Genomic DNA, 24606 nt, shown 5'->3' on the forward strand with positions numbered 1-24606 from the left:
ACAGTGTAATTTTGTGTTTTAGTTGGTTTAAACTAGATAATGTGAGCTTGCCCGCAATGATGTGTGACAACTTTCATCAACCACTTGATCAATACAACAAAATTCAAACAGGCCAGGAGGGAACAAAGATGAAGAGAATAAACTGAGTGATGAATAATAGTGTTGGCGGTGTAGCACATGCACAACCTGGAGGAGGTACTGGTCTAAATGACTGTATTAGTATAATATTCATCCATCCATCGTCAACCGCTTATCCTGCGTACAGGGGGGCTGGAGCCAATCCCAGCTGACATCGGGCGAAAGGCGGCGTACACCCTGGACAGGTCGCCAGTCCATCACAGGGCATTAGTATAATATTATAACATTAAATTAAAAGTATATTGTTAATTTAATAGTAAACTGTTTGATAAAGTTTGATATTAATATATTCATTATGTTGCTATATTCAATATAATTTCATATAATAGTATGTAACTTACCACTAGTATAATATTAATTCAAATTACAGCTGTTTTAGTTTGGGGTTGTTTTTTATTCATTAACTTTGAAGAAAAATGCTCTAGGCTACATGATAAGTCTCCAACCTTGATTTTGGGCAGGCTACTAACTCGTCAATAATCATAACCGTTTATGCAGAACAATGAGTTCAACATGTATAAAGTTTGTTGCAGCACATCAAACTTTTTTTTAAAATCCTGCTCCATCTAGGCTGCGATTGGTCTGTTCACAAAAAGTGACACTGACGAGAGCATCGGCTTTATGAAAAATTGAACGTGTTTCAATAAAAGGCACCGATTTAGCTAAATAGCCAGCTAATGTTAGCCAAACCCACACGCTCCTCGAACTTTCCCTGTTGTTCTGTCTTACCGATTCAGGTGCTGGTGGCGCAACTCGCTCTTGTTGTTCCAGGAACGGGGCTGTCGACGGAGACCGGCCAACCGGGTTAATCCCGTTACTCCTGATCGCCACTCCGACAAATTCTGCCTCTTACTACACAACAATGGGATGCTGGGGCCAATAACCCATCTCTCTCTCTCTCTCTCTCTCTCTCTTTTTCCGGTTCGCACGGATCTATTTTTTGGAGCGTTTAAGAGTGAAATAGGCGCACTGTAGATCCCTGCGCCTAACGTTACAGAAACGAATCACACAGTCGCTCTCTGCCTGTCTAGTAGTTTTGGCTATGCATTATAAATAAATATGTTCATCTACACTTTTAGCTAACAAACTTTTGGATAAACAGGATTTTCATATTGAAAAAAATATCTTCAAAATTTAATACCTTTTATTAAGACAGAGTATCTGGCTATTACATCAATTGGTCTAAATCAGAAATTCTGCCTCTTACTACACAACAATGGGATGCTGGGGCCAATAACCCACCACTTAAATCTCTCTCTCTCTCTCTCTCTCTCTCTCTCTCTCTCTCTCGGTGGGATAAAAACGGCGTCTTTGGCGTTATGGGCTTTCACTATGGAGCTGTACTGCGGATTCTTAAAGTGGAGTGTCTCCTCTATAAAACGTCACTGACTGCGTTCACGTCGGCTGTCCACAACTGTTTGGTAGTATATTAGGCGGGGATGGAAATTAACACCCGCCAATTGCCGGGGGATTTTCCGTTTGCCAGTCAAATGTTGGAAGGCTACCCGCCATATTAGCGGGTAAATATATTCGTCATATAGTTTCTATTGACTGTAATTAGCAGCAGACCGGCATTCTTGTTGGTTGTGTCTAACTTAAATTGGACCCCGATGTACCAAGGTATCTAAAATCATTTAACACATGGATTAGGGGCGTTCATTGGTTGCCTGTGTTTGATTGGAGTAGATTTGTAAGGGGTGGGCATTAGGGGACAGGCGACAGGAGTCAGGAGGGGATAGTAGAATATCCGCATTTATGTTGCATTCGCATACTGAACAAAGGTTTGCAGCTTCATCCCATGTGAAAAGGCCTTTATCCCAGGCCTTTATCATGTTTGCTTTCACATAGCGGTCCGGCTTTACAGGAACCAGCAGCGTGCCGCATGTCGGCTGTGGCTTTCATAAACAGATCTTTCTGTCTTCTCTCTGTCACCAACTTTCCCTGCTCAGAGGCGGATAAAATCTGCTCCATAGCTTTCATAACTCACACATAACTCAAACACTAGCTTTCACGTTACCTTATTTCACGTGAAATAAGGTAGCGTGAAAGCTAGTGTTAGGAGCTAATTACCAAGGATGTACTAGGAGTTTTTTATTTTACCAGGAAAGAAATCCATTGAGATTTTTAATCTCTTTTACAAGGATGTCCTGGAGTGTTTTTAGCTTTTAGCTGGGTAGTTGGTGGTCCAGTCAGTGTGTCAGACGCACACTGTCTGACACACTGACTGACACACTGACTGACACACTGACTGACACTAGAAAGTGAGCAGTCTGACGAGCAGGTTTAAGTTGATAAAGCATGACAAGAGTGATTTAATTTGAATGATTACTAAGCATCTTGTAAGTTTATGAAACAATTTAATTCAGTTAAATTAAATTTTATTTATATTGTGCCAAATCACAACAGTTATCTCATAGCGCTTTTCATAAAAGAGCAGGTCTAGACCGTACTCTGTGATGTTATTTACAGAAGCCCAACAATTGTCATTTAGTTATGTTTTAAGTACATTTAATAGCAATAATATAATTGTGCTTCAAATTTCACTCTGTTTGTATTTGACATAATACCTTATTATCTCAATTTACAGGCCAGAAACAAATGTTTATGTGACACAAAAGGCAATTTATTATTTTGGCCAGTACAAAAATATGTTTAGTGGGTGGATTTTTTCCCCCCCCCCATCTACCAGCCACCTTGGCAGGTGAGCCAAGAAGTTAATTTCCACCCCTGATATTAGGGCATTAACTAAGGTACTGCTCCACTACAACCTCCAGACCAGCTTCAATGTTGTTCATACGCAAAAGCACATGATTCAAATATATTTCATCAAACCATCAGTGGGCCTTCATGGCGAGCAGATGTGGGCACTGTCATCATGGAATAGAACATTAGAATAGAACATCACGACAAACATGTTTGGTCACAGGATAAAGGTGACCATGCTAAATAACTCTGCTTGGTTTGGAAGTGGACCCAAACTATGCATGACAGAGCCTCACTGCAGCGGTCTAGCATTCAGGCCTGTACACAACACACTTGTCAACTATATTGTGATTTTTGCAGTGATAACATATAGACTTTACTAGGGCAGCCACACAGGTATTTTTGGCTGCCCTTTTTAGCATTTTGCAGAGAAACACAGAGAGAGATGTTATCTGATTTTAATTTACAAGACGTGGACACGGTGGATATTTTACAGGCACTTGCCAGGTAAAGCCACAGTGAAGAACACCAGTGCAAATGTCATTCAGTACCACGTTGGTTTCAATAGGCTACATCATTAACAAGCCTCCTCCACATGCTGCCAGAACTTTTTGCAGTTTGGTAGAATAGCTAGCTTAAGCATGAATTGATTGTTAACATTGTCAATTCATTTTCTAATAGGTAAAAATACTTTATTTCTCTTTTGGAAATCCAGTTCACCAATAATACCTAACTGCATAGGACTGATTTAAGAATTTGAACAAAAGCTGAACAATCGGTTGGGTTCAGCAGTGCAGGATAATATGGTAAAAAGTTTGTATTATTTATAACTACAGGCCATGAGGATCAGACCGAACCTATAGGTAGAAGCAGGATGGCCACAGTACGACAGGCTGTCCTGGCCCTTTCTGTGGCTCAGTAGCTGAAGGGATTTGGGCCCAAGGATAGATGCACTGGCCTGGGATTAGACCTAATGTAGCACCTTCAGTGAAATATCTAGCATTACCTGACCCAGATCACACACTAACTCCATGCACATGACTGGAGCCATAAGGAGACTATATCCACTGGCTGCAAGCTGGACTGATCAATACGTATACTGTAAAGTTACTTAGCACCGCAGCCTCATGCTCGCTCCTTATTCTATCCAACAAGGACTGTCTGCAGTCTCTTCTACAGTTATCTTTATTATCAGCCCTAAAATTCTGAATATCACACTGCTGAACTCATCCAACAACAAGACTTGACTTGTCACACAACCTCCATAACATAACTTGAAGTTGGAAATATACACCCACCTCTAAATGAAGAGGACAAACTTGTTTGTGGATTGCAGAGTTGTAACCAGTTCACTTCAGTTCCAGACCAGTTTCTCTTTCTCAGCTCTCTCTTTCGCACACGTACACTCACTGCTGTTATGATGTTTTGTTGTTAAATTGGTATGTTTGTATTATACTGTATTACATGATCCTCACAGACAAGGCATGCTGGCAATGTGGTTGAGAAGAAAGATGGTGGACTGCCTGCTAGTTTCTTTTCATGACCTCCCCCCTAACACCACACACACACACAGCTAATTCCTCATCCACGTGTTAAAGTGAGCAAACTACAATGAATGTATGTTATTAAGTCATGTCAATTATTTTTGGGTTTAACGCAACCATGTTGTAGTCAGTCACTATACATGAGGAAATTTATATATAAATAATAATGGCTTTCATTTTGTTTGTTCTCATCTAGCAGCCATGCCCTACAGTAACACACAAGCAAAAGCTACCATCAAATCAGTGCAGGAAACAGTGGGTATGAAGAATGAATGAGACATTCACTCTCCAGTCACCCAATCCGCAAGGAGCTGCAAGTCCAAAAGCTACCTACCTGTAGGGTCTCAATCATGGCTTATCATCAGCAGCTCACTCCTGAGACAAAATATCATAGTGAAAGCACCAGTGATCCACCTTGCACTACACTTTTGTTTTGGATAGCAGGATTTCACCAGGCAGGTTTATCTGAAGCAGCATGCTGACTGGAGTAAAATCAGGGTGGATGTCCAACACAGAGGGCTAAATAAGCTACTGAATCCAGGCACAAGGACTAGCAAGACAATTTCTTGAAATCTGCTTGGTCAAACCCTGCAGCAGTTACTGGATCCACCCTCTCAGGCATTTCCACAGCTATATATTACAGGATTTTCCGGGGGGACACTGGCAGCTACAGGACAAGTTGAACTGCTGATGATCTGCCCTTGGTGAAGTGTCACATCAACTGCGGGGTTGATTTAAAGAAGCATTTATCAACGTCTATGGTTTCTTTCTCATAATAAAATGCCTACTATTTGAGAATAACGTTAAGCAATATGAGGAGTACAATAATTTTTTGGGGCTTGAATATCGAACGAACATCGATTATCTCCATCAAGGGGAAGCAAGACAGACATTTCCAAAAGTTAGAATTCATGGAAATAAAAGTTGCCTTAAGCAGAATGTAACTAACATAACGTTAACTTACCTAGCATGTTGACAAAGAAAAACTGTCAAGTCATACCGTTAATTAAATAGTTACTTTTTTTTTTTGAAGCCAAAAGCAGAATCGACTAAGCGTTAACGTTATCTAGCAAGTCATAACAGTAAGTTAATTAAATAATCATTCTTTTTTATATAACGTTAAAACCGCGACGGTGTTAGCAGCTGAATGCCGCAGCTAATGACTTAGCATCTTACCTGTGCAGTCCGGACTGGTTTGACGTTCCTGAAAGATCCCGAATTATTTGAAGCACTTGTCAAATCTTAGTGCTCGTTTGTCATGTATTTCCTTTAGCTAACAGTTACTGTAATGAGGAATGTCTACCTCTGCCGTGTCTCTGTCTGTGGGGGTAACGTTAGCCCTCCGCTTCTTTGAATCTTTTTTTGTCTGATGAATTTAAATGTCTCACATTCTGCCCTGGCCACGCCACATGGGCTGACAGCTTGGCTTGGCTGCACAGTCCAATGAGAAAAGAGGCAGGGCTCTCGGATCCAGCCAGTGATGGAGTCATTCGCTGAACGCCCCCGTTGTCACCCAGAGAGAAAAAAAAATGTAACGTTCAGACAGGGTTACTGGAGTTCAAGCTCCTTCTGTTCTCTGCCAGACCTAACAAATGAATGTGAAAAGCGTTCATTTGCCTTACAGACAAAATAAGAACGTGTGTAGTCACATTTGACTGCAGCTAATTATTTTGTGTTGGTTGTCCAAAGACATAGTCTACGGTGAATTTTAAGGAGGCTATCCACCTAACATGTAGGCTATAACATGTCTAACGGACATGTCCAGAAATATCTTCGCCCAGTTGCAGCACCCTCAGTTCTGCATGGGTGGACGTTAGGTGTTAAATGCCTTAATGATCACCAACATGACACAAAGTCTAATTACCGTCTTTTAATGTTGTGGTCCTCAGAATTTAGAAGGGCTCATTTGGAAGGCAAGGCTTTCTCTGGTGATACCATAGGTCTCATTTCCACTGGGGATGCTGGGGACATGTCCCCATCAATTTCTGAAATGCCTGATTTTGTCCCCATCACTTTTTGAAATCGTTTGTTGAAAGAATGTTAAAAGAAATAGCTTGCAACAACAAATGTTAACTAATAAATCAAAATGCTTTGAGAAAAGTTTGCAAAATGCAAAAACATGCAATGCAAAGAATATAGAAGGAAAAAAAAGTACCTTAAGCTAAAAAAAATGATTGATTACTGCATTGCATATATTATATTTTTATATTTTGAAATGTCACCTGTCAATTTGTGTTTACTTTTATTTAAATAAAGACATACACCATAAATTGGTTCAGAAAATGTCTCCAGAAGGCAGGAAATTAAGTGTTTAATGCTCAAAATCTGAGGGAGGACCACCACTGATAAATCTCAGCACTGGATTTTTCTTAAAAAAAGTGTTAGAATATCTTCTCGTTTTTCGAGGAGTGTATTGTCACATCCCTAATCTGAGCCCTTATTTTTCCACCACTTTTCAACACAAAGTGACGCCTTGATACAGACCTGAGTAATGTTGAAGTCCAACCTTTAGAAACCTCTGTAGGACTCAATCAAAGTATTTCTCAAATATTTGTCAGCAGCTGATAGAATGTTATATGCTCTTTGATTACTGACAGCTCAATCTGGTACAAATTTCATTTTATTTAATCCCTGGATTATACTTTCCTTATGAGAAGTGGGCATAAAGCTAACAAGAGCCACTCTGTGAGGCTGTACTTAAGCACAGTGGCTGAGCTAAATGCTTACATCTGTTTTGCAGTATTTTTATTTTATAATAAATCAAATGATTCAACAACATGACATTTTGACATGATGAATGTGCTTGCTGAAAGATCAGGGAATCAAAGTTTTCATACATTCTCTAGGGGCAGATTTCAGTCCATTTAATGATTGTCAATTCAGTTCACTCTGAACCTCAGTGCAAGAGGCAAAGCCAGTAGCTCATCAAAGTCATTAGAATAAATGTCTGGAAAAATACATATCTGTACAGAATTAGGTGTCATCCATTCATAGCTGCCAAAATATTTCAGTCTTGACCAAAGTGGTGGACTGACTGACTGTAACAGTCGTTAACATCCCTTGAACCATGCATTGTTATAATTAAACTGCATGTATTGGATATCATTCGATTTCATTTTGAAATATTTAAATTAATAGTTCCGTTTTGAGAATTTTCTTACTACAATATATAAAAACTATTTCTGGAGCATCCAGTGTCAGTGATAATGTCAAATACACAATAATAGTGTATCCAAGGTAGACTGGATAACCATGATCTGGATGACTGAGAATCTTCACATACAGTAATGGTGTACTGTGTCACATCCACCACCAGCAATTACATGTTGACCACTCTGGGCCTAAAACATAAATATGTCATAAAATCTTAAATATTCTTCTGTCTTCTTAATCTCACTAAGCTTTACAATAAACGTGAACGTACCGGCATCAGCACACGTGGTACACACATTGAACTATTTTGGATGGCATGTAAATTGTCCAATCACGGAGCAAGGGTGTAAGCCTTCCTCCAATCATAATAAACGGGCGGTTGCTGTTAGGAGATAGGATGATTAAAAGGCGGGACCCAAGTGATGACGTACCAGGGAAAGCTCGTCTGACTTCTTGGGGTTACTGGAGTTCATAATTTCGGATAGCATGATGTTCTAAGGAAGGTTTTTCCTAATCACCTGCTGTGGCAGCATAGTGATAACAGCACACAATGACCCTGTGATCAATAGAGAGACGGACAGAAGGGTGCTTTGGCTAAAATTAGGTAGCATTTTATTACTTACTGGATTGGCTGGACAATAATATTAATGCACACCAAATATACAGAGTTTAAAAGATGTAGTTTGTGTTCAAAGGAATTCATTTTATAGCCCATTTTGCTTAATAGAAATTCATTTTAAAGCCCACAGTCACATAACTGTGGATTGTGCTCTGTAGCATCATTTTTGTATGAGTCACCATGAAGAGGAATCTGATAGCTGAGGTGAGATGACAGGAAATGAGTGGAAAGAGAGACTAGGGATGACGTGTAACCAGGGTCCCCGGCCAGACACAAACCAGGGACGCTGCAGTTTATGGTTGGTGCTTTAACCACAAACCACCAGGGAGCCCTAGTTTTGGTCAGTGTTGAGAATTATTGTGAGCCAGCTGTCAGGTGTGAAGAAGTTTTAGAGACTGATGAAGACTTAGCATGGTTTATTGAGCCCGGCTGAGGAGATACAGTGCCAGCATACAACATGTGAACACGTCAAATGCCAACACCAAATCTGAAGGAGAACATCTTGTGGTCCCTTTTATGTTTCTGTCTGCCACCTAGTGCCTGTAGGTTTCTTTATTAGGTCACCTTCACCTAGAACAACTATCTATCTGATGTTTAGATTCCAATGCTTCGTCATACTGGAATCTATCACTATCCATGAGTTGTACTCTAATCTGTGGAATTGTGGAGTTAGTTCTTGTAAACATTCTTGTATGGCTCAACCTTGTAAGATTCCCAGAGAACACTGATATCTGCTAGCCTGACGTCTGAGCTGCTGTCTCTAGCTAATCAGTCTATTGTTGTCTTCTTGACGAGGACAAGTACATGTGAGAACTACCTAAAGCTATAATGTCAAACACTTATGGGGTCAACTACATTACTCTAAGCTAGACCTGTCTTACCTTTCCCTGTGACATCAATTAAGACACCTAAGAAATATTCTCAACAGTCAGGACCCCATTCACAACTTTCTTCCCTTAGGAGTCGGTCAGATTTTATTGCTGAGATCACAATGAAAACCGACAATTTGACAAACTCAAAACTGAACTATTTTTGGAAAAACAAAGAAAATAAAAAAGGTGAATTTACTAACAATACAATAAAACATGAGAACTGCCTTCAACAATATATACATTTAAAAATAATAAGGATTATACACAGTCCGCAGTAGTCCTTTACTGTTCAGACATGTGAGCTCTGATGTTTGAAGGAGCATTCAAATATAATAATATCTTCTTACCATAATCTTTATTCTATAATGTAATGAAGAATATTGTGTTTTGGTATTTGTTGATTTGGAGTGAATTTCTCTTGTCTGTGCTTTTACTATTGTGTGTACTTGGAAGAAGCTATAATGAAATAATAAGCTATACATATTGGCTTTAAAAGAGCAATTCACTAGAGACAGACTACAAATGAATGGTAAAAATCGAAGCAGCAGATTAGAAATACTTTTAGTTCATAGTATGATATTCTAGTTGCTGTTAGAAATTTGTGGCTGAGATAATCCTGATGACATCACTATGACATAACCAAGGATTTTCTCAGACTTGACAAAGCTCCTCCAGTGACATAGAAGATTGAACCGATCCAGTAGTGCTAACCATGACCAATATACTGACAGACTGTCCTGTATGTGTGTCAGACATTGTAATTTCTGATCTTGCTGATCCTCCTAGTGCTTGATGGAGATGTAAAGGGGTTCGTACTCTGCTGGACCTTGGTTGGGGGCTGGACTCCATCACCACCCGACTCAGCCATCTCCCTCCAGCTCAGCTCATCTTCAGATGCAGACAAGAGAGATGAAATTATAATCGCTTTTACAGATGAAACATTTTCATTTACTGGTATCTTTAATCAAGTGTAGGCTATAATTTGTGGGTGTCCAAGTGGATCAGTGATCTGAGGTCTGTGACCATCAGTGACAGGAAAAGCATTTAGATCCTTCACTTAGATAAAGGTGATTTTGTTTTGGATACTTGCTAAATGATTTATACTTTGATTCATTGTCCTGCATTGGGTTATTCATGGTTCAGTTGGTAATGCCTGTCTTTGTGTTATCCTCAGAAAATGGTCTGATCAGCCATTAAAAAGAACATTAAAAAGCTGCTTTTTGGTAAGCATACAACACCATCAGAGCGAGACATCAACAGACTGGAGAGAGACACCAGCAACACTAAAAATATGTGGCAGGAGATCAGAAACATCATCAGTGCTCCCATCATATGTGAGGCCCCATTACCAGATGAGTTTAACACCTTTTATGCTTGCTCTGACATCTTCAACAAAGAGTCAGCTATAAAGTCTACTCCACCTCAGTATCTCCAGCAGATCTGAGAAGAATCCTGCTGAGCATGAGTAAAACTGCTGGGCTAATAACATCCCTGGCAGTGTACTATAAATCTGTGCCAACCTAGTTGATGTTATTACTGACATCTTTAACATATCACTGTCTAAGGAGACCACCATTGTCCCTGCACCGTAAAGTGTGCAGTGTCTAGTCTCATCCCCATTCTGATGAAGTGCTTTGAGAAATTGGTTCTTCAGCACATAAAGAACAACATTCCAGCCACCCTGGACTCTCACCAGTTTGCTTTCAGAGCCCACAGATCCACAGGGGATGCCTTCTCCACTGCCCCCCACTCAGCCCTCACACACCTTGAGAAAAGCAACATCTACATCAGAATGCTGTTTGTGGATTTCAGCTCAACACAATCTCCCCATGAAACTGATCAGCAAACTCAGCACTGTGGGCTTGGGTACCACAACCTGCAACTGGTTACTGGACATCCTTACAAACAGACCCCGGACAGTTCAGATTAGCAATCACTCTAGTGCTCAACACCAGAGCCCCCCATGGCTGTGTGCTCAGAACCCTCCTGTTCACGCTGTACACCCACAACTGCATCCCCCGACATGGAGAGAACACTGATGTGAAGTTTGCGGACGACACCACCATCATCGGCCGAATATCAAACAATGATGAGACTTAATATCGGGAGGAAATTCATAATCTTATAGAGTGGTGCTCAGAGAACAACCTGCTGCTCAGCATCAGCAAAACCAAAAAGGGATCATTGATTTCAGTGGAGACACACTCCTGTCTACATCAGTGAAGCTGAGGTGAAGCAGGTGAACAGTTTCAGGTTCCTGGGAATCAGCTTCACAGAGAACCTGACATGGTCGTCTCACATCTCCACACTAGTGAAGAAAGCTCAGAAAAGGCTGTACTACTTAAAGGTCCAGTGTGTAATATTTCTGAGGATCTAGTGACAAATGCTATATAAGATCCATATCTATATTTTCAGTGGTCTATAAAGACCCTACATAATGAACCATTATTTTTTTACTACCTTAGAATGAGCCATTTCTATCTACATAGCCGCCTTACATGGACGTCGCAATGTTGCGCTGCCATGTTTCCACAGTTGCCCAAAACGAACAAACAGTGCTACAGGGCGTGTTTCATCACTACGTTCTTCTTCTGTAGAATGCTGGCAGTGTAGACACTCAACACATTGAATACATATGTTCAAAGTAAACTAATAAGGCCAAATTCCCACGCCAAGTTCTTGTCAGCTTTTACAGAGGAGCAATAGAAAGCATCCTGACTAGAAACATGACCAACTGGCATGGGATGTGCATGGTCCAGGACAGCGGGTGATTAAAACCACCCAGAAGATCATTGGTACTCATCTCCTGAGCAGCAGTGATATCGGTGAGGTAATTTCTTTTATGGGCCCAGAACTTTGTTGTGTATTTTGTAAATTGTTTTCATCCCTTTTGGGTAAATACAACTATCCTTTTGAAATTTCACCTGAGAGTCTTCCTTCCTATAACCTACCCCTTCATCACAGAGAGAGCACAGTTCTCCACAACAAAGGCTTTCAGGAACAGAACACCTCCTCAACAACTCTTGAGTTGGGCTGGGATGATAAGGACTCAGAATAAAGCATACAGTAAATGTTAACTTGATTTGAAATTCAAATGGAGAGACTGTTTTGTGGGAATTTTTTGTGTTATTCACATTATTATTTTTGTCTTACAAGAGTAATGTGAATGTGGAATAATTACAGTTGTTGTAAGAGTGGAGTTATGAAGATGAAAATAAAGGTGGAGTCACCAGGATGCATCCAAGCTACTTTTTTTTTTTTTTTTTTTTTTTAAATAGTTCATGTTAACATTTCGGATGTAGCACATTAACCCATGGTTGCCTATCCCTATGTGCATTTTGATGCAAATGAAGATCTAGCTAGAGATTTCACAACATCTATTTCTCTTGTTCTGTTTTCATGGTAAAACTGCACAGGACCTCTGTACACAGAAAAGAGGAACTTTATCTCATAAAACTGCTTAATATCTGTAACAAACCTTGACCCAGCTAGGTTTGGCTGGTTTCACAATGATTAGATTGTAATCACAGCGACTCAGCCTGATCTGGCAGCTACTCTGGTTGAGAAATTGTTCCCTGGTGAGTTGACACAGACTCCAGCCATTAATTGGGCAACAACCCTCCATCCATCTGTCCATCACTTATCCAACCACTGCAACTGTATTCATACTGGAATGAAGGGGTTATTTATTTAGATTTTCTGAGGACATGTTCCTAACATAAGACTTTGGCCATGAAAGAAAAACATACATTCTATAATATAAAAAATATTATAGAGTGTATGTTTTTTTATAATATAAAAATTATTATATTAATATAAAAAATATAATAATAAATATTTGACCCCAAGTTAAATGGCAAGGCTAGAACCAGAAGCTCTGACTAGTGTTGGAGCTTCGATACTACTTGTGGCGCTCTCTTATACATGTTGTCTTCATGCCCCGTGATAGATCTTCTATGGTCTGACATAACCACCTTTGTCAGTACAGTGACGACTTGTTCACCGGTACAGGGACCAAATGCTTTGCTTATTAAGTGTGCTGCCAAAGGTAACTGCTCTAAACGCCCACCAGAACTCCTGGTGCAGAATAGCACTTATTACTGGATGTAGGATAGTGCTGCTACACTGGAAAAGTTAAGGAGACATATCAGTGAAGGAATGGTTGGATGATATAGCAAATATTTCATCCTATGAAAGATTATGTTATCAGCTGCTAGGCAAGATATCTACATGAAAATATGGGGCCCTTTTATTGTGGTAACCTGATACAAGGAGATTTGAGATGACCATGTCAGGTTCTCCGTGATGCTGATTCCCAGGAACCTCAAACTGTTCACCTGCTCCACCTCAGTTTCCACTGATGTAGACAGGAGTGTGTGTCTTTATCTCCTTCTTCCTAAAATCAACGATCAGCTCCTTAGTTTTGCTGACGCTGAGCAGCAGGTTGTTCTCTGAGCACCACTCTACAAGATTATCAATTTCCTCCTGATATGAAGTCTCATCGAGTTCTCTCCATGTCGGGGGATGCAGTCATGGGGGCTCCAGTGTTGAGCACTAGAGTGGAGGAGGTGAGTCCACCAATCCGAACTGACTGGTCTGTTTGTGTGGAAGACCAATATCCAGTTGCAGAGTGCTGTATTTAAACCCAGAGTTCTGAGTTTGCTGATCAGTTTCATGGGAAGATTGTGTTGAGCTGAAATCCACAAACAGCATTATGATGTAGGTGTTGCTTTTCTCACAGTGTGTGAGGGCTGATTGGAGGGCAGTGAAGATGGCATCCTCTGTGGATCTGTGGGCTCTGAAAGCAAACTGGTGAGAGTCCAGGCTCAATGGTAGTTATTCTGATGTGGTTACCTTCTGAGAAGACAGAGGGACTGAGTCCATGGTCGAGTATCTCCCACAGCTCCTTTAACAACCGCAGTGATTCCTCTGATGAAAACTCCGACCTTGTCAGACCTGAAAGGGGATGTGGCCCCATGTCCAATGAGCTCTGTGACTGACCGATTGGAGGAGTGGTCTCTTCGTTCTTGGATGTCTGAAGAAGAGAGCTGGACAGTCTTTATTTTAAAAATTATATACACACACACTTAGATATACATACATATCATTCACTGAACTCAGATACCGTTTTGCACCAACAAATATCCCTTCAATGTGAAACTGAGTTGTTATTGCTTATCAGTTAATGCAGTATTTAAGACTCTGCTGATACCTCAGGCCTGTCTGTGGTTTTGCGCCCCAGGGACCAGGGGTTGGCAGCCCCATTTGTTGTAGGACCTCGGTTGCTGGTTTCAGTGAGGATGAGATCAGTGCGAGCCCTCTGTCTCAAAGCATACTGCAGCTCCTGCAGGCACACAAACATTAGTGGACCCACTGTGCTCTCTGGAGGCAGCGCAGAGAAGTACACAACACCAGGATCATTCTTCCTCTCAGGTCTTTCAGATAATGGTTCTTATTTGTTGTCTTTTTTTATATTTTATCTATTTGTTTTTGTCCTCCTGACCTTGATTACACATGGTGTCACCAGCTTCTTTTCACTTACTAGTGTTGAGCTTAACCTGGAAGGCATGGGTTGTTCATCTTAGTTGCCAAGGTTTACAGACTACAGAAATTTGCAATTCTGTGATAGAAGATAAATTTTCTTCCCAGAGTTCCTGTAAAATGTTAATTAGGTAGACAAACAATAAGCAAAACAAGAAACAAAGAATGTATTCCAAGCATGTCTTCCCCAGTAATGTAAGTGTGATTCCGTTGAGAATGTCAGCAGAGAGACTGGAGGCAGAGGGAAGGAAAAAAGCTAACCCGGCTCTACAGTTTATCCATCAGACAAGCATTTCTGTGCGGTGATTTGATTCTGGAACTTTGGACAGACACGGCTTCCGATATCTACCCCTTATTCCAGCCTTCATGGTAAGCTAGCCTAACCACGTCCTCCATACTTTACATCTGACTGATATTTATTAATCTGATATATTTGGACTTAAATATAATACAAAATATCTTTAGCAGCAGTTTACAAAAATCATCAACACAACGCATGTGCTTATTTCATTCTGGGAAAAAGTGAAATCTTGTGTTGTGGGGGTTAACTCTTTGTAAGTGCACCACACAAAATATCTGAAGATTGAAAAGAAAGCATCACTGAGTTGCAGCAGACCATGTTAACTTTTTAAGATGTTCCATTCATTTATAGGGCATGTTCAGAGGTGCAGCAGTATCTGCATTCAAACAAGTTATGGCACCCAAATGGCCAACAGAGGCAAAGAAGATCCTCATGTCCAGCTTGCTATTACCAGTTAAGTAGTAAACTCAACCCTCTTTGTTAGTTACCATCACACTTGGCAAATCTGAAGAGGTACAATATGAAGCTGAAATTGAGGTATTGAGTAAGTGTAAAATAAAGAAGAGCCTTTGAAGGAACTGAGAGGAAGGAGCAGAATAACTGGAGTGGCTGTAGGTAGAGCGGGTTGTCCACTAATTGAAAGGTCGGTGGTTCGATCTCTGTATCCTCCAGTCTGCATGTTAAAGTGTTGAACCCCAAAATGCATATGAATGGGGTGAATGTGACATGTAGTGTAAAGATTTTTGGTCGGAAGGCAAGAAAGGTGCTATAGAAGTTCAGTCCATTACCATCTATTGGTGAAAGATTGATTTTAAGAGACTTAGAAAACTGAATTGGAGCAGATACCTGTGTGGTGAGCTGGTACTGCAGCTGTTCCAGAGCAGACAGCCGGTCATGTTGGTCTCCTTGTTTCTCTGCAGAGGAGTCCTTCTCTGGTTCTGTGTGACATACAGAGTTCTGGATGTGTTTTCCATTCTGTTAATTATGATTCCTACTGTCCTCGCTTAACCGTTCTCTGGCCGGGGACCGAAATTATTTAGGCAAAAACGCCCCAGGAGGAGTTTGGAGCTAGGTGTATTCTCTGCTGCACAGCAATACCCCTTGGATAGGAATCTGTTTAGTCAGCTGATCTGATGGGGCAGTACAAGCAGTGGCCAGCTGTTGTGGAAATGGCTGTCCTATAATATTCTAATGCTGTAAACTCGCTCTGAACCAGGAATAACAGCACCAACAGTGGCTCTATATTTATTTCTAAAATAAAAATATTATGCGTGTGAATAATTTATAACACACATAACAACACTTTTTGCAACTTTGTCAATTCTTTTGTCTATTTTTACTCAGAAAAATTGCTCCCTCCTGTCCTTTCATAATATATGAATTTAATTTGTCTCATCTTAGCATCTTAGTAGTACCATGTCATAATGCAGAACCAGGTAATGCTGCAACAGATCCACAGTTGGTAGTGGAGCAGCATTCATCAAGCACAGAGTGATTTTAAACTGTAAACTGTCATGTAATTATTTCTACGCATTTGACAGTCATTTGCTGTCTCCTCAAGCAAGTAAGCCAGGATGTCCCATTTGGTAAATATCTTGTATCTCTGCTGAGAGGAGCTAAGACAACAGAAGAGATGTAAGTTAGTGTGGAGCCACATTAGGTGAATGCAATGCACCCTATAAGACAATAAAAATAGTCTATTAGTAAAGCTATGATAAATTTAGGTGGTAAATATAAAAGACAGCAGTGAAAACAGCCTCTAAAATGACTTGATATTTGAAATTGCACATCTCTGGCACAGTGTTAACAGAAAAGGAACAAGCTAGGTTTTAGTGCAGTTGTTCTCGAGTTGCACTGACTGTAGCTACGTGTACCTAATAACATGGCAACTCTGTTTCTCACAAGATGTGAGTTTTTAGAACCACAAATCTTACATGGCCTTGTTGTTGCAGATCAACAGCCCAATAATCCAACAGATGACTTGTGGTTAGTAACACTACCTACTGATATGATCATTTTATTTACACATGATGTAGCTAACACTGCACATATTTAATGTAGTGTTTGCAGTGGTGGTGCAGTGTGTCTGTTATTGTACCCTGTAGTCCAGCAGTGGTGATCTGGGCACGGAGGTGATTCCCCATCTCTATCAGCTGCTGTTTCTCTCTGCTCAGACGGGCGATACAGAACGCTGCCTGCTTCAGCCTGGTACGCAGGAGAGGAAGGCTGCTTTTAGCACCTTGGACATTTTCAAACACATCACCGTGCATCAGACCTGAGGACTGCTGCTGCCGCAAACACAGGTGGTCTTGTAGCTGTCGCACCAGTGCACTCTGGAATGAAAATGCAATGAAACTTGAAGGAATTGGGTTATTGCAGCATAACATAATTACCATCATCTCTCACAACTGACTGGTGAACTACCAATTTTGCTGGGGCAAAATTATACTGAGATCCAATAAAAGAGAATTCTCTTTAATTTCACACTACAGGTCCAGGCATTTACCTGGATGGAACTGACTGGTCAAATTCACTAGTTCACTGATTTCCTTCAGTAGTACCTGTTCTAGGATGTTGGCGCAAGCAGACTCTGAATGTGCAACTGTGAACTCCTGCTTTGTCAAAGCAGAGGGGTTGGTGCATTTCTCCAGGCACAGATCACCTATAGGATTCATACCACATACCAGATGAAAAAGACCAATTAAGATAAAGTTTTCACAAAATACATTTTCAAAAAAATATTTTAAATTTCACATTTTGAGCTTCACCTGTACACTCTTGAAAATTATATAGTTTTTTTCAGCACACCTGTGTGTCTGGTTTGGGGGAAACCACCAAATCTATAGTAACTAATGGGATGTACGTGACAATTTTTATTTTTTTCCCCCCAAGAATTTAATATGTATTTGAAACCCAATGGAAGCCAAGACTTATAGGTGTTGCTAAAATTTTGGCCAATGCAAATTTCTGAGATGCACCTGTTTGAAAGCCAATAGACATTTTTTACTTGATGTCTGAGTGTCTCAATAGGTAATATTTTCTAAATAATTCAGTTTCCAAAAACCTGTCTTTTCAGTACTGTATTATAATTTTGTTCATGTAAGATTGGTAAAAGTGTAAGTATTAATTGTGGGACACCCTATCCACAGGGTGAACGGTTTGATAAAATTGTTCTGTCAGTCATGTTTTAGTTTGTAAAAAGTCTTAGCTTATCCAGAATTAGCAAATTAGTCCTACTTACAATAGTCACAAACTATACAGCTTTGTGCAACAGATTCATGTAGACATTTATCTAAAGTTTAACTATTAGTTAGATCTAAGCCACAGTAATAATCTATTTTTGTGAAACCGGTCCCTGGATCCAAACAATAAAAAGGTCAGTGAAGATTGCCACAACATAATTACTGGATGCTACAAATTATTAACCATGTTTTTGTAAAAGAGTCTTCACCTGCTGCCATCTGAGTGTTAGCTGTAGGGGCAATGGAGCTGGTGGCAGGGGCTCCTGGATGATGAACTGGCTGAGCAGAGGAGGCCTGTGGCTGAGCCTGGGGATGGGGTAGGAGATGGCTGAGGCCCTCCATGTCCTTCCTCATGTGGGTAATCACGGCCCGCATGATGCTGTTCTGCTCCTGCAGATGACGAATCTTTTCTGATGCCGGAGAATCAACATTTGGTGTGAGATCCTGTGGACAGATAAACACTCATGCATTTATCTTCATGTATTTGTATCATGTCACTTTAGTGCAATTACTGCAGTCAATGGGAGATATTTACTTAAGATTTGTAGCCATTATTATGAGCTAAATGGTTTAATTAAACTCCAGTAAATGTACTTGTGTAAAATGATACTCAGATAAAAGTAAAAGGTAGGTCAGTTAAAATATACTCTGCGTAAATGTTACAGCTACGCATTACACAATAAATTACTCTAAATGTCAAGGTATACACTAGCAGAACAACCGAGCCCTTTTTGTCAAACCAACAACAAGTTCCATTTCTATAGACCGCACTTTGCAGCCTGTGGTAGCACGTGAGAGAGACGTTTGCCTTCTCTTTTTTCCTAAACTTAACTTAGTTTGGTCCCTAAATCTAACCAAGTAGTAAGGCTCTCTACCAGGCAAACTTCTTCCATGTGCCCTGTGAAAGGTCAGTGTGAACATGAACCAGACGAGAACTAAAATCAGCATCAGAGTCAGTTGTATGTGTAAACCAAGTAGGTTTACATTGCTGCAGATGGAAGAAATTGTTCTTGTTGAGAGAGGTTTTGGTCCTGGTGGAACACAGTCTCCTGTCAGAGGGGAGTGTCTGAAATGGTTTGTGTCCAGGGTGGGAAGGATCAGCCACAATCTTTTCTCTTGTGCTTTCTCTCAATCTTCTGCTGGCCTCATAGTCCCGAAGGGGTATTGGTCCTGGAGGTATGGCAGATAGTAGCCAATCACCTTCTTCAAAATGATAAGCGTACCAGATGGTGATGGAGGAGGTAAAGAAGACTCAATGATGGCTGTTTAGAAGTGCACCATCATTGTCTTTGGCAGGTTGAACTTCCTCAGCCGCCACAGGAAGTACATCCTCTGCTGTGCTTTTATTGGCGAGGGAGTTGATATTCAACCATCTCCACTGTCTTGACAGCATTGAGCTCCAGACTGTTCTGGCTGCACCAGATCACCACATGGTCCATCTCCCACCTGTAGGCGCATTCATCAGTGTGATGATCCCAATGAGGGTGGTGTCATGCTCAAACTTAAAGAGCTTGACACACTGGTGACTGGAGGTGCAGCTTGGAGAATTGCAGAGGGAAAAGAATGAAGCCTTGAGGGTAACCAGTGCTGTTGGTCCAAGAGTTATAGACATGTATTCCCTTCTTCACCTGCTGCTTCTGTCATGGGTTGGGGCGGTGAGTGCAGACTGGGGCGAGGACCCAAATGCAGACAATGGCAAGGCGAGGAGGTTGCAGTCCAAAAATGTTTATTAACTCAAAAAACTAACTTAAACAGGCTTACAAGGAGCTCGAGGCAAAGTCCAACAAAGGTAGTCCAGAACACAAGGCAATCCGAAACACAGGGAATAATCCAGAACTAGGAAGACAAGGAACAGGCAGGAACACTCAACTTTAGATGCAAGGACGTGACAAAGACTGGAGAGACAAGCAGGCATACATATACACAGGGACTAACGAGCGGGGCGGGAGCAACACAGGTGAGCGGGATCAGGGCTAACGAGGTAGAGACAGACAGACAAGCAGGAAGGCAGAGAGACAGCAGGGGGAAACAGAGAACACTAAACAAGCAGACATGGGGCAGAGTGAATAACCAAGAAGACAGAAACACACACAAGTTACAAAGAACCAGAACCTAAATGAGAACACAGAACTAGAACACAGAGTACAGAAGAGACCAAGTCACAAAACAAGGACCAGGAATGATTACCAAAACATGAACTAAGGACATGGAACTAAACTCAGACTCCCAAACAAGACACACAGACAGGATCATGACAGCTTCCTGTCAGACAGGAAGTTTGTCATGATAGGCAACAGAGTCGGTGTGATGGTGTTGAAGCATGAAACGAAATCCACAGTGTTCGGGCATAGGTTCCTGCTGAAATATGAAGTGTGTAATTTACTGCATCGACTACAGACCTGTTGGCTCTGTAGGTGAACTGCAGGGGTCCAGGAGTGGGTCTGTGATGGATTTGAGGTTGGACAACACAAGACGTTCAAATTACTTCTTTACCACAGAGGTCAGGGTGACAGGTGTTTGAGGATTTGAAGCTGGCTGGCACATGGCATGTCTCCAGTCTCCATGTCTCCAGTTAAAGATGTCCATGAACAGTGGAGACAGGCAGCGCAGTGCTTCAAGGTGGATCGAGAGACAGAGTCTGGCCCAGCTGCTTTGAGGGGTTCAGCCTCCTGAACAGTCTGTTAACATCCCTCTCTGAGATAGAGAGTGTTGTTGTTGTGGTAGGGGAGTGGGGCGTGCTCCTGCTTATATGGGGAAGTTAGAGCTGATGGATGGAGTCATGGGGTATAGTGTCAGAACTGTCAAGTAGTTAATGGAGTGGGGGGGGCTTTGAGTTTGTAGTTGGTAATCTGTCTGAGCCCCCTCCCCAGACAGAAGCAGAGTCATTGGTGTTGTAGAATCTCTGAGTATAGATGTTTAGCTTCTCTCACCGCCTTGCTAAACCTGTACTTTGTACTGTACTCCCTAAACCTGGCCCTGTCTTCACTCCTAAATGCTTTTTCCTCTTTCAACCTTAGTTGTGAACTAGTGTTTGACATTGTTCTAACGCACCCTTGTGCGTGATCGTACCCAGCAGTCGTCACAGAAGCTAATGTAGGGTGTCACAGCCACACTACATTCACCTCTTCTCCGGCGTTTGACTGCATGAGTTAAGGTGAGAACACCTTTGACCAGAATGTCAAATAATTCCACCGATGATAGCAGAAAAGTGGGAAATAAATCCACTGGTGTTGTTCCCCTGATTTTTATGAGCACTTTTCAGATAAGACAGCTCCGGGTGTCACAGCAGAAAACGTTGTTTACCAACAAAACAAGACGCACCATCCACAGCGCCATTTTGAAACAAGAAGAATGCAACAATGTATATTTTATCCCTTGGACCAAACTACAGGTGTGAAAGCACCTTAGTCTCTTTACATTAAGTAAGTAAGCAGTTTTTTTGTGTACTCACTGTACTTCTAAAAAAGTCTTGACAAATCATGTGGTTTGAAACAAAACAAACAAGCCAAATCAGCAGCTGCAGCATAGAAGAAGCAAAGGGGAGTGCAGGACGGCAGAACTCCATTGTCCAGAGAGGTGACACATGTCGAATGTTCACTAGCTGAGTGCAACGGGGTAGCAGTTAATGAACTGTACAAAAATGCACAACAATCCAATAAAAGTTTTTAAAGATATTTTATGGGGCTTTTTAGTCTTTAATTGGATAGAACAGTCAAGGAGAGACAGAGGGGTGACATGCAGCAAAGGGCAGCAGGCCGGATTCCATTTTGCACACTCCAGTCAGAGCACTTAGGTCCACTGACCAGCTGCTTTTACTGTCCAAGGTCCAGACTGAAAACCAGAGGGGACAGAGCTTTTTCAGTAGCAGGTCTTAAGCTCTGGAACTCTCTTCCTCTCAACATTAGAGCAGCTACCTCTATTGAGAGCTTTAAATCACTTTTAAAAACTGGCTTTTAACACATGCTGAGCTGTGACATTTTATTTTTGTTATTGCTTTAAGTATAGTTTTTTTTTATCTGTTGTCTGTTTTTATTGTTTTTGGCATATTCTGTTTTAGAAGGGTTTTATTCAGCTATTTATTATGCTTTTTATCTTATGCTGTTCTCTGTATCTGTACAGCACTTTGGGGCAGTAGTGACTGTTTGTACATGTGCTATATAAATAAACTTTGACCTTGACCCCAGGCCGTTTTGAGAAGGACCAAGCCTTCGTACATGGGGCGCAACTCTGCACACTGAGCTATCCAACACTTCACAATCCGGTAAAATTAAGGATGATGTCAGCAATCTGCAGTCACAACTGTCATGTCAAAAACAGCAGAAAGGCCTCGCACACCTGACTGAAGAGAAAGGTTTCCTCACTAATTTAAAACTGTAAATTAATCTTAACCCTAACCCCGGAATCTTATCACACACTTACTTTCACATTTCACATACAATCTTTACACTGACTAGTATATGGTGTGAGGCTAAATATTAATTCATGATCCTCTCAGGATGTTTAACATTACAACTAACCCTCCAATTTGATAAAAAGCTATATTGCTGGTTGCAACATTTTCACAGAACATTGGAACATGCAGCCTAATGTCTTTAAATAACACATACATCACACCTTACTTTGTAGTGCCTCATTCCAGGTATTCAGCTCAAGTGGGTTTTGGAGTCGTTTTACATGGACAGGCCCTTGATATATTTTTTTTCCTCTTGGTGCCAGTGGAGCTCACAGAGGCTGGTATGTTGGGGAGGCACTAAGCAAGACTGAAAGGCCATCATACCTCTCAGGATGCCCAAAGAAAATGCCAAAGGCCAAAACAGTACAGCTTTGAATGTACTACTAGGAGAGCTTAGAGGCATCAGTTGAATTGCAAATACAACACCACCAGGTAATATATGGGTGTTTGGGGCCCACTGACAAACGGGTTAATGTTTCCCACAGGTTTTATCTGTAGTCTGGCTGAACCAGCCCTGTGGTGGAAATGGAAAGTCACCTTTGGTCACTCTAAGCTGCATAAATGGCCTTTTGCCTTTTGGTCCACTTAACACAATTTGGCAGTGCTGTGGCACGCTAAGCTTTGATCATAGCAACAGCCTGCATGACCTACAACAATACTTTGTATTACATACTTTCAACTATATTTCTTGAGGAAGCTTATGAAGGCCAAATTCCCGAGCCAAGTTCTTATCAGATTTTACAGAGGAGCAATAGAAAGCATCCTGATTGGAAACATCACAAACTGGCATGGGATGTGCACGGCCCAGGACCGGAGGGCTCTGCAGCGGGTGATTAAAACTGCTCAGAAGATCATTGGTACCCATTGATATCGGTGAGGTGAGATGCCTACACAGAGCCCAAAGGATACTAAAGGACAGTACCCACCCAGCACAGCCTGTTCACCCTGCTGCCTTCTGGGAGGAGATATAGAAGTTTCTGCTGCCGCAACACCAGACTGCAGAGCAGCCTTTTCATAATAATATTAGAGCTCCTCATGATGCACCAGCAGATTATTACAATAGAAAGGGGCATAATTCAATTATATTGCAAGGCGTTGTAGACAACAAATTAAAAGTTTTGGGACATAAATGTTGGGCAGCAAGGTAGGATCCATGATGCACGTGTGTTTGCACTTTCAGGTTTAACTTAATTAAGTGGAAGAAGTTTGCCTGGTAGAGAGCCTTACTACTTGGTTAGATTTAGGGACCAAACTACTTAGTTAAGTTTAGGAAAAAAGAGAAGGCAAACGTCTCTCTCACGTGCTACCACAGGCTGCAAAGTGCGGTCTATAGAAATGGAACTTGTTGTTGGTTTGACAAAAAGGGCTCGGTTGTTCTGCTAGTGTATACCTTGACATTTAGAGTTATTTATTGTGTAATGCGTACCTGTAACATTTACGCAGAGTATATTTTAACTGACCTACCTTTTACTTTTATCTGAGTATCATTTTACACAAGTACATTTACTGGAGTTTAATTAAGATTTTCAGAGTAACTGAAGAGCACATAAGTTTCAACCATCGTCATAGCCAGGCACGCATGACTGTAGAGTGTGCCTTTGGAGGCTTAAAAGACAGATGGAGATGTCTCCAGAAGGTCTGTGATGTCTATATTACTCTGGCCAGCCAAATTGTCTGTGCATGTGGCATCCTGCACAACATTTCTGGAGTTGTAATAATGATGAACAATACCTTGACTGAGATAATGGGATGAGTGAGAATGTGGACAACAGAGAAGCAGATGTGATGCAATAGCAACAGCACACAAGGGCTAATGACATTAGAGATGGATTTGCAGATACTTTTCCATTCTCTAATCTCAAAACACATGCTATGGTATTTCAGCCGCATCTAGTGGATAAAACATTCAGGGCGGCCTCTACCTGACCTCCAACCTCTTTACTACATTGGGCCCACTGACATTTAGGGTGTTGTCACAGCCAAGTGATTTTCCAAGTCATGCTTTTTGATGTCATGATTGCGAATATTACAAAGTTGTAA

At 41.2% G+C, this 24606-nt stretch overlaps 2 protein-coding genes across 2 annotated transcripts in view; both read right to left on the minus strand.

The window, feature by feature from the left end:
- fasn (fatty acid synthase) overlaps positions 1-5879 on the minus strand; it is a 69576-nt gene extending 63697 nt beyond the window's left edge. The window contains exon 1 of the mRNA XM_046069694.1: positions 5562-5879. The gene's annotated coding sequence lies outside the window, so the exon portion shown is untranslated. The remainder of the gene's footprint in view (positions 1-5561) is intronic.
- A 3221-nt stretch (positions 5880-9100) lies between these two features.
- Positions 9101-24606, minus strand: part of ccdc57 (coiled-coil domain containing 57) — a 33913-nt gene continuing 18407 nt past the window's right edge. Inside the window, exons 11-17 of the mRNA XM_046069316.1 lie at positions 18323-18557; positions 17433-17533; positions 16970-17204; positions 15718-15809; positions 14242-14373; positions 13884-14064; positions 9101-9917 (exon numbers count right to left, since the gene is read on the minus strand). Of these exons, the coding sequence (XP_045925272.1) occupies positions 9778-9917; positions 13884-14064; positions 14242-14373; positions 15718-15809; positions 16970-17204; positions 17433-17533; positions 18323-18557 (1116 nt within the window). The 3' untranslated portion in view covers positions 9101-9777. The remainder of the gene's footprint in view (positions 9918-13883; positions 14065-14241; positions 14374-15717; positions 15810-16969; positions 17205-17432; positions 17534-18322; positions 18558-24606) is intronic.

This window comes from Micropterus dolomieu, linkage group LG14, assembly GCF_021292245.1.
Source record: "Micropterus dolomieu isolate WLL.071019.BEF.003 ecotype Adirondacks linkage group LG14, ASM2129224v1, whole genome shotgun sequence".
In the NCBI taxonomy this organism is placed as follows: domain Eukaryota; kingdom Metazoa; phylum Chordata; class Actinopteri; order Centrarchiformes; family Centrarchidae; genus Micropterus; species Micropterus dolomieu.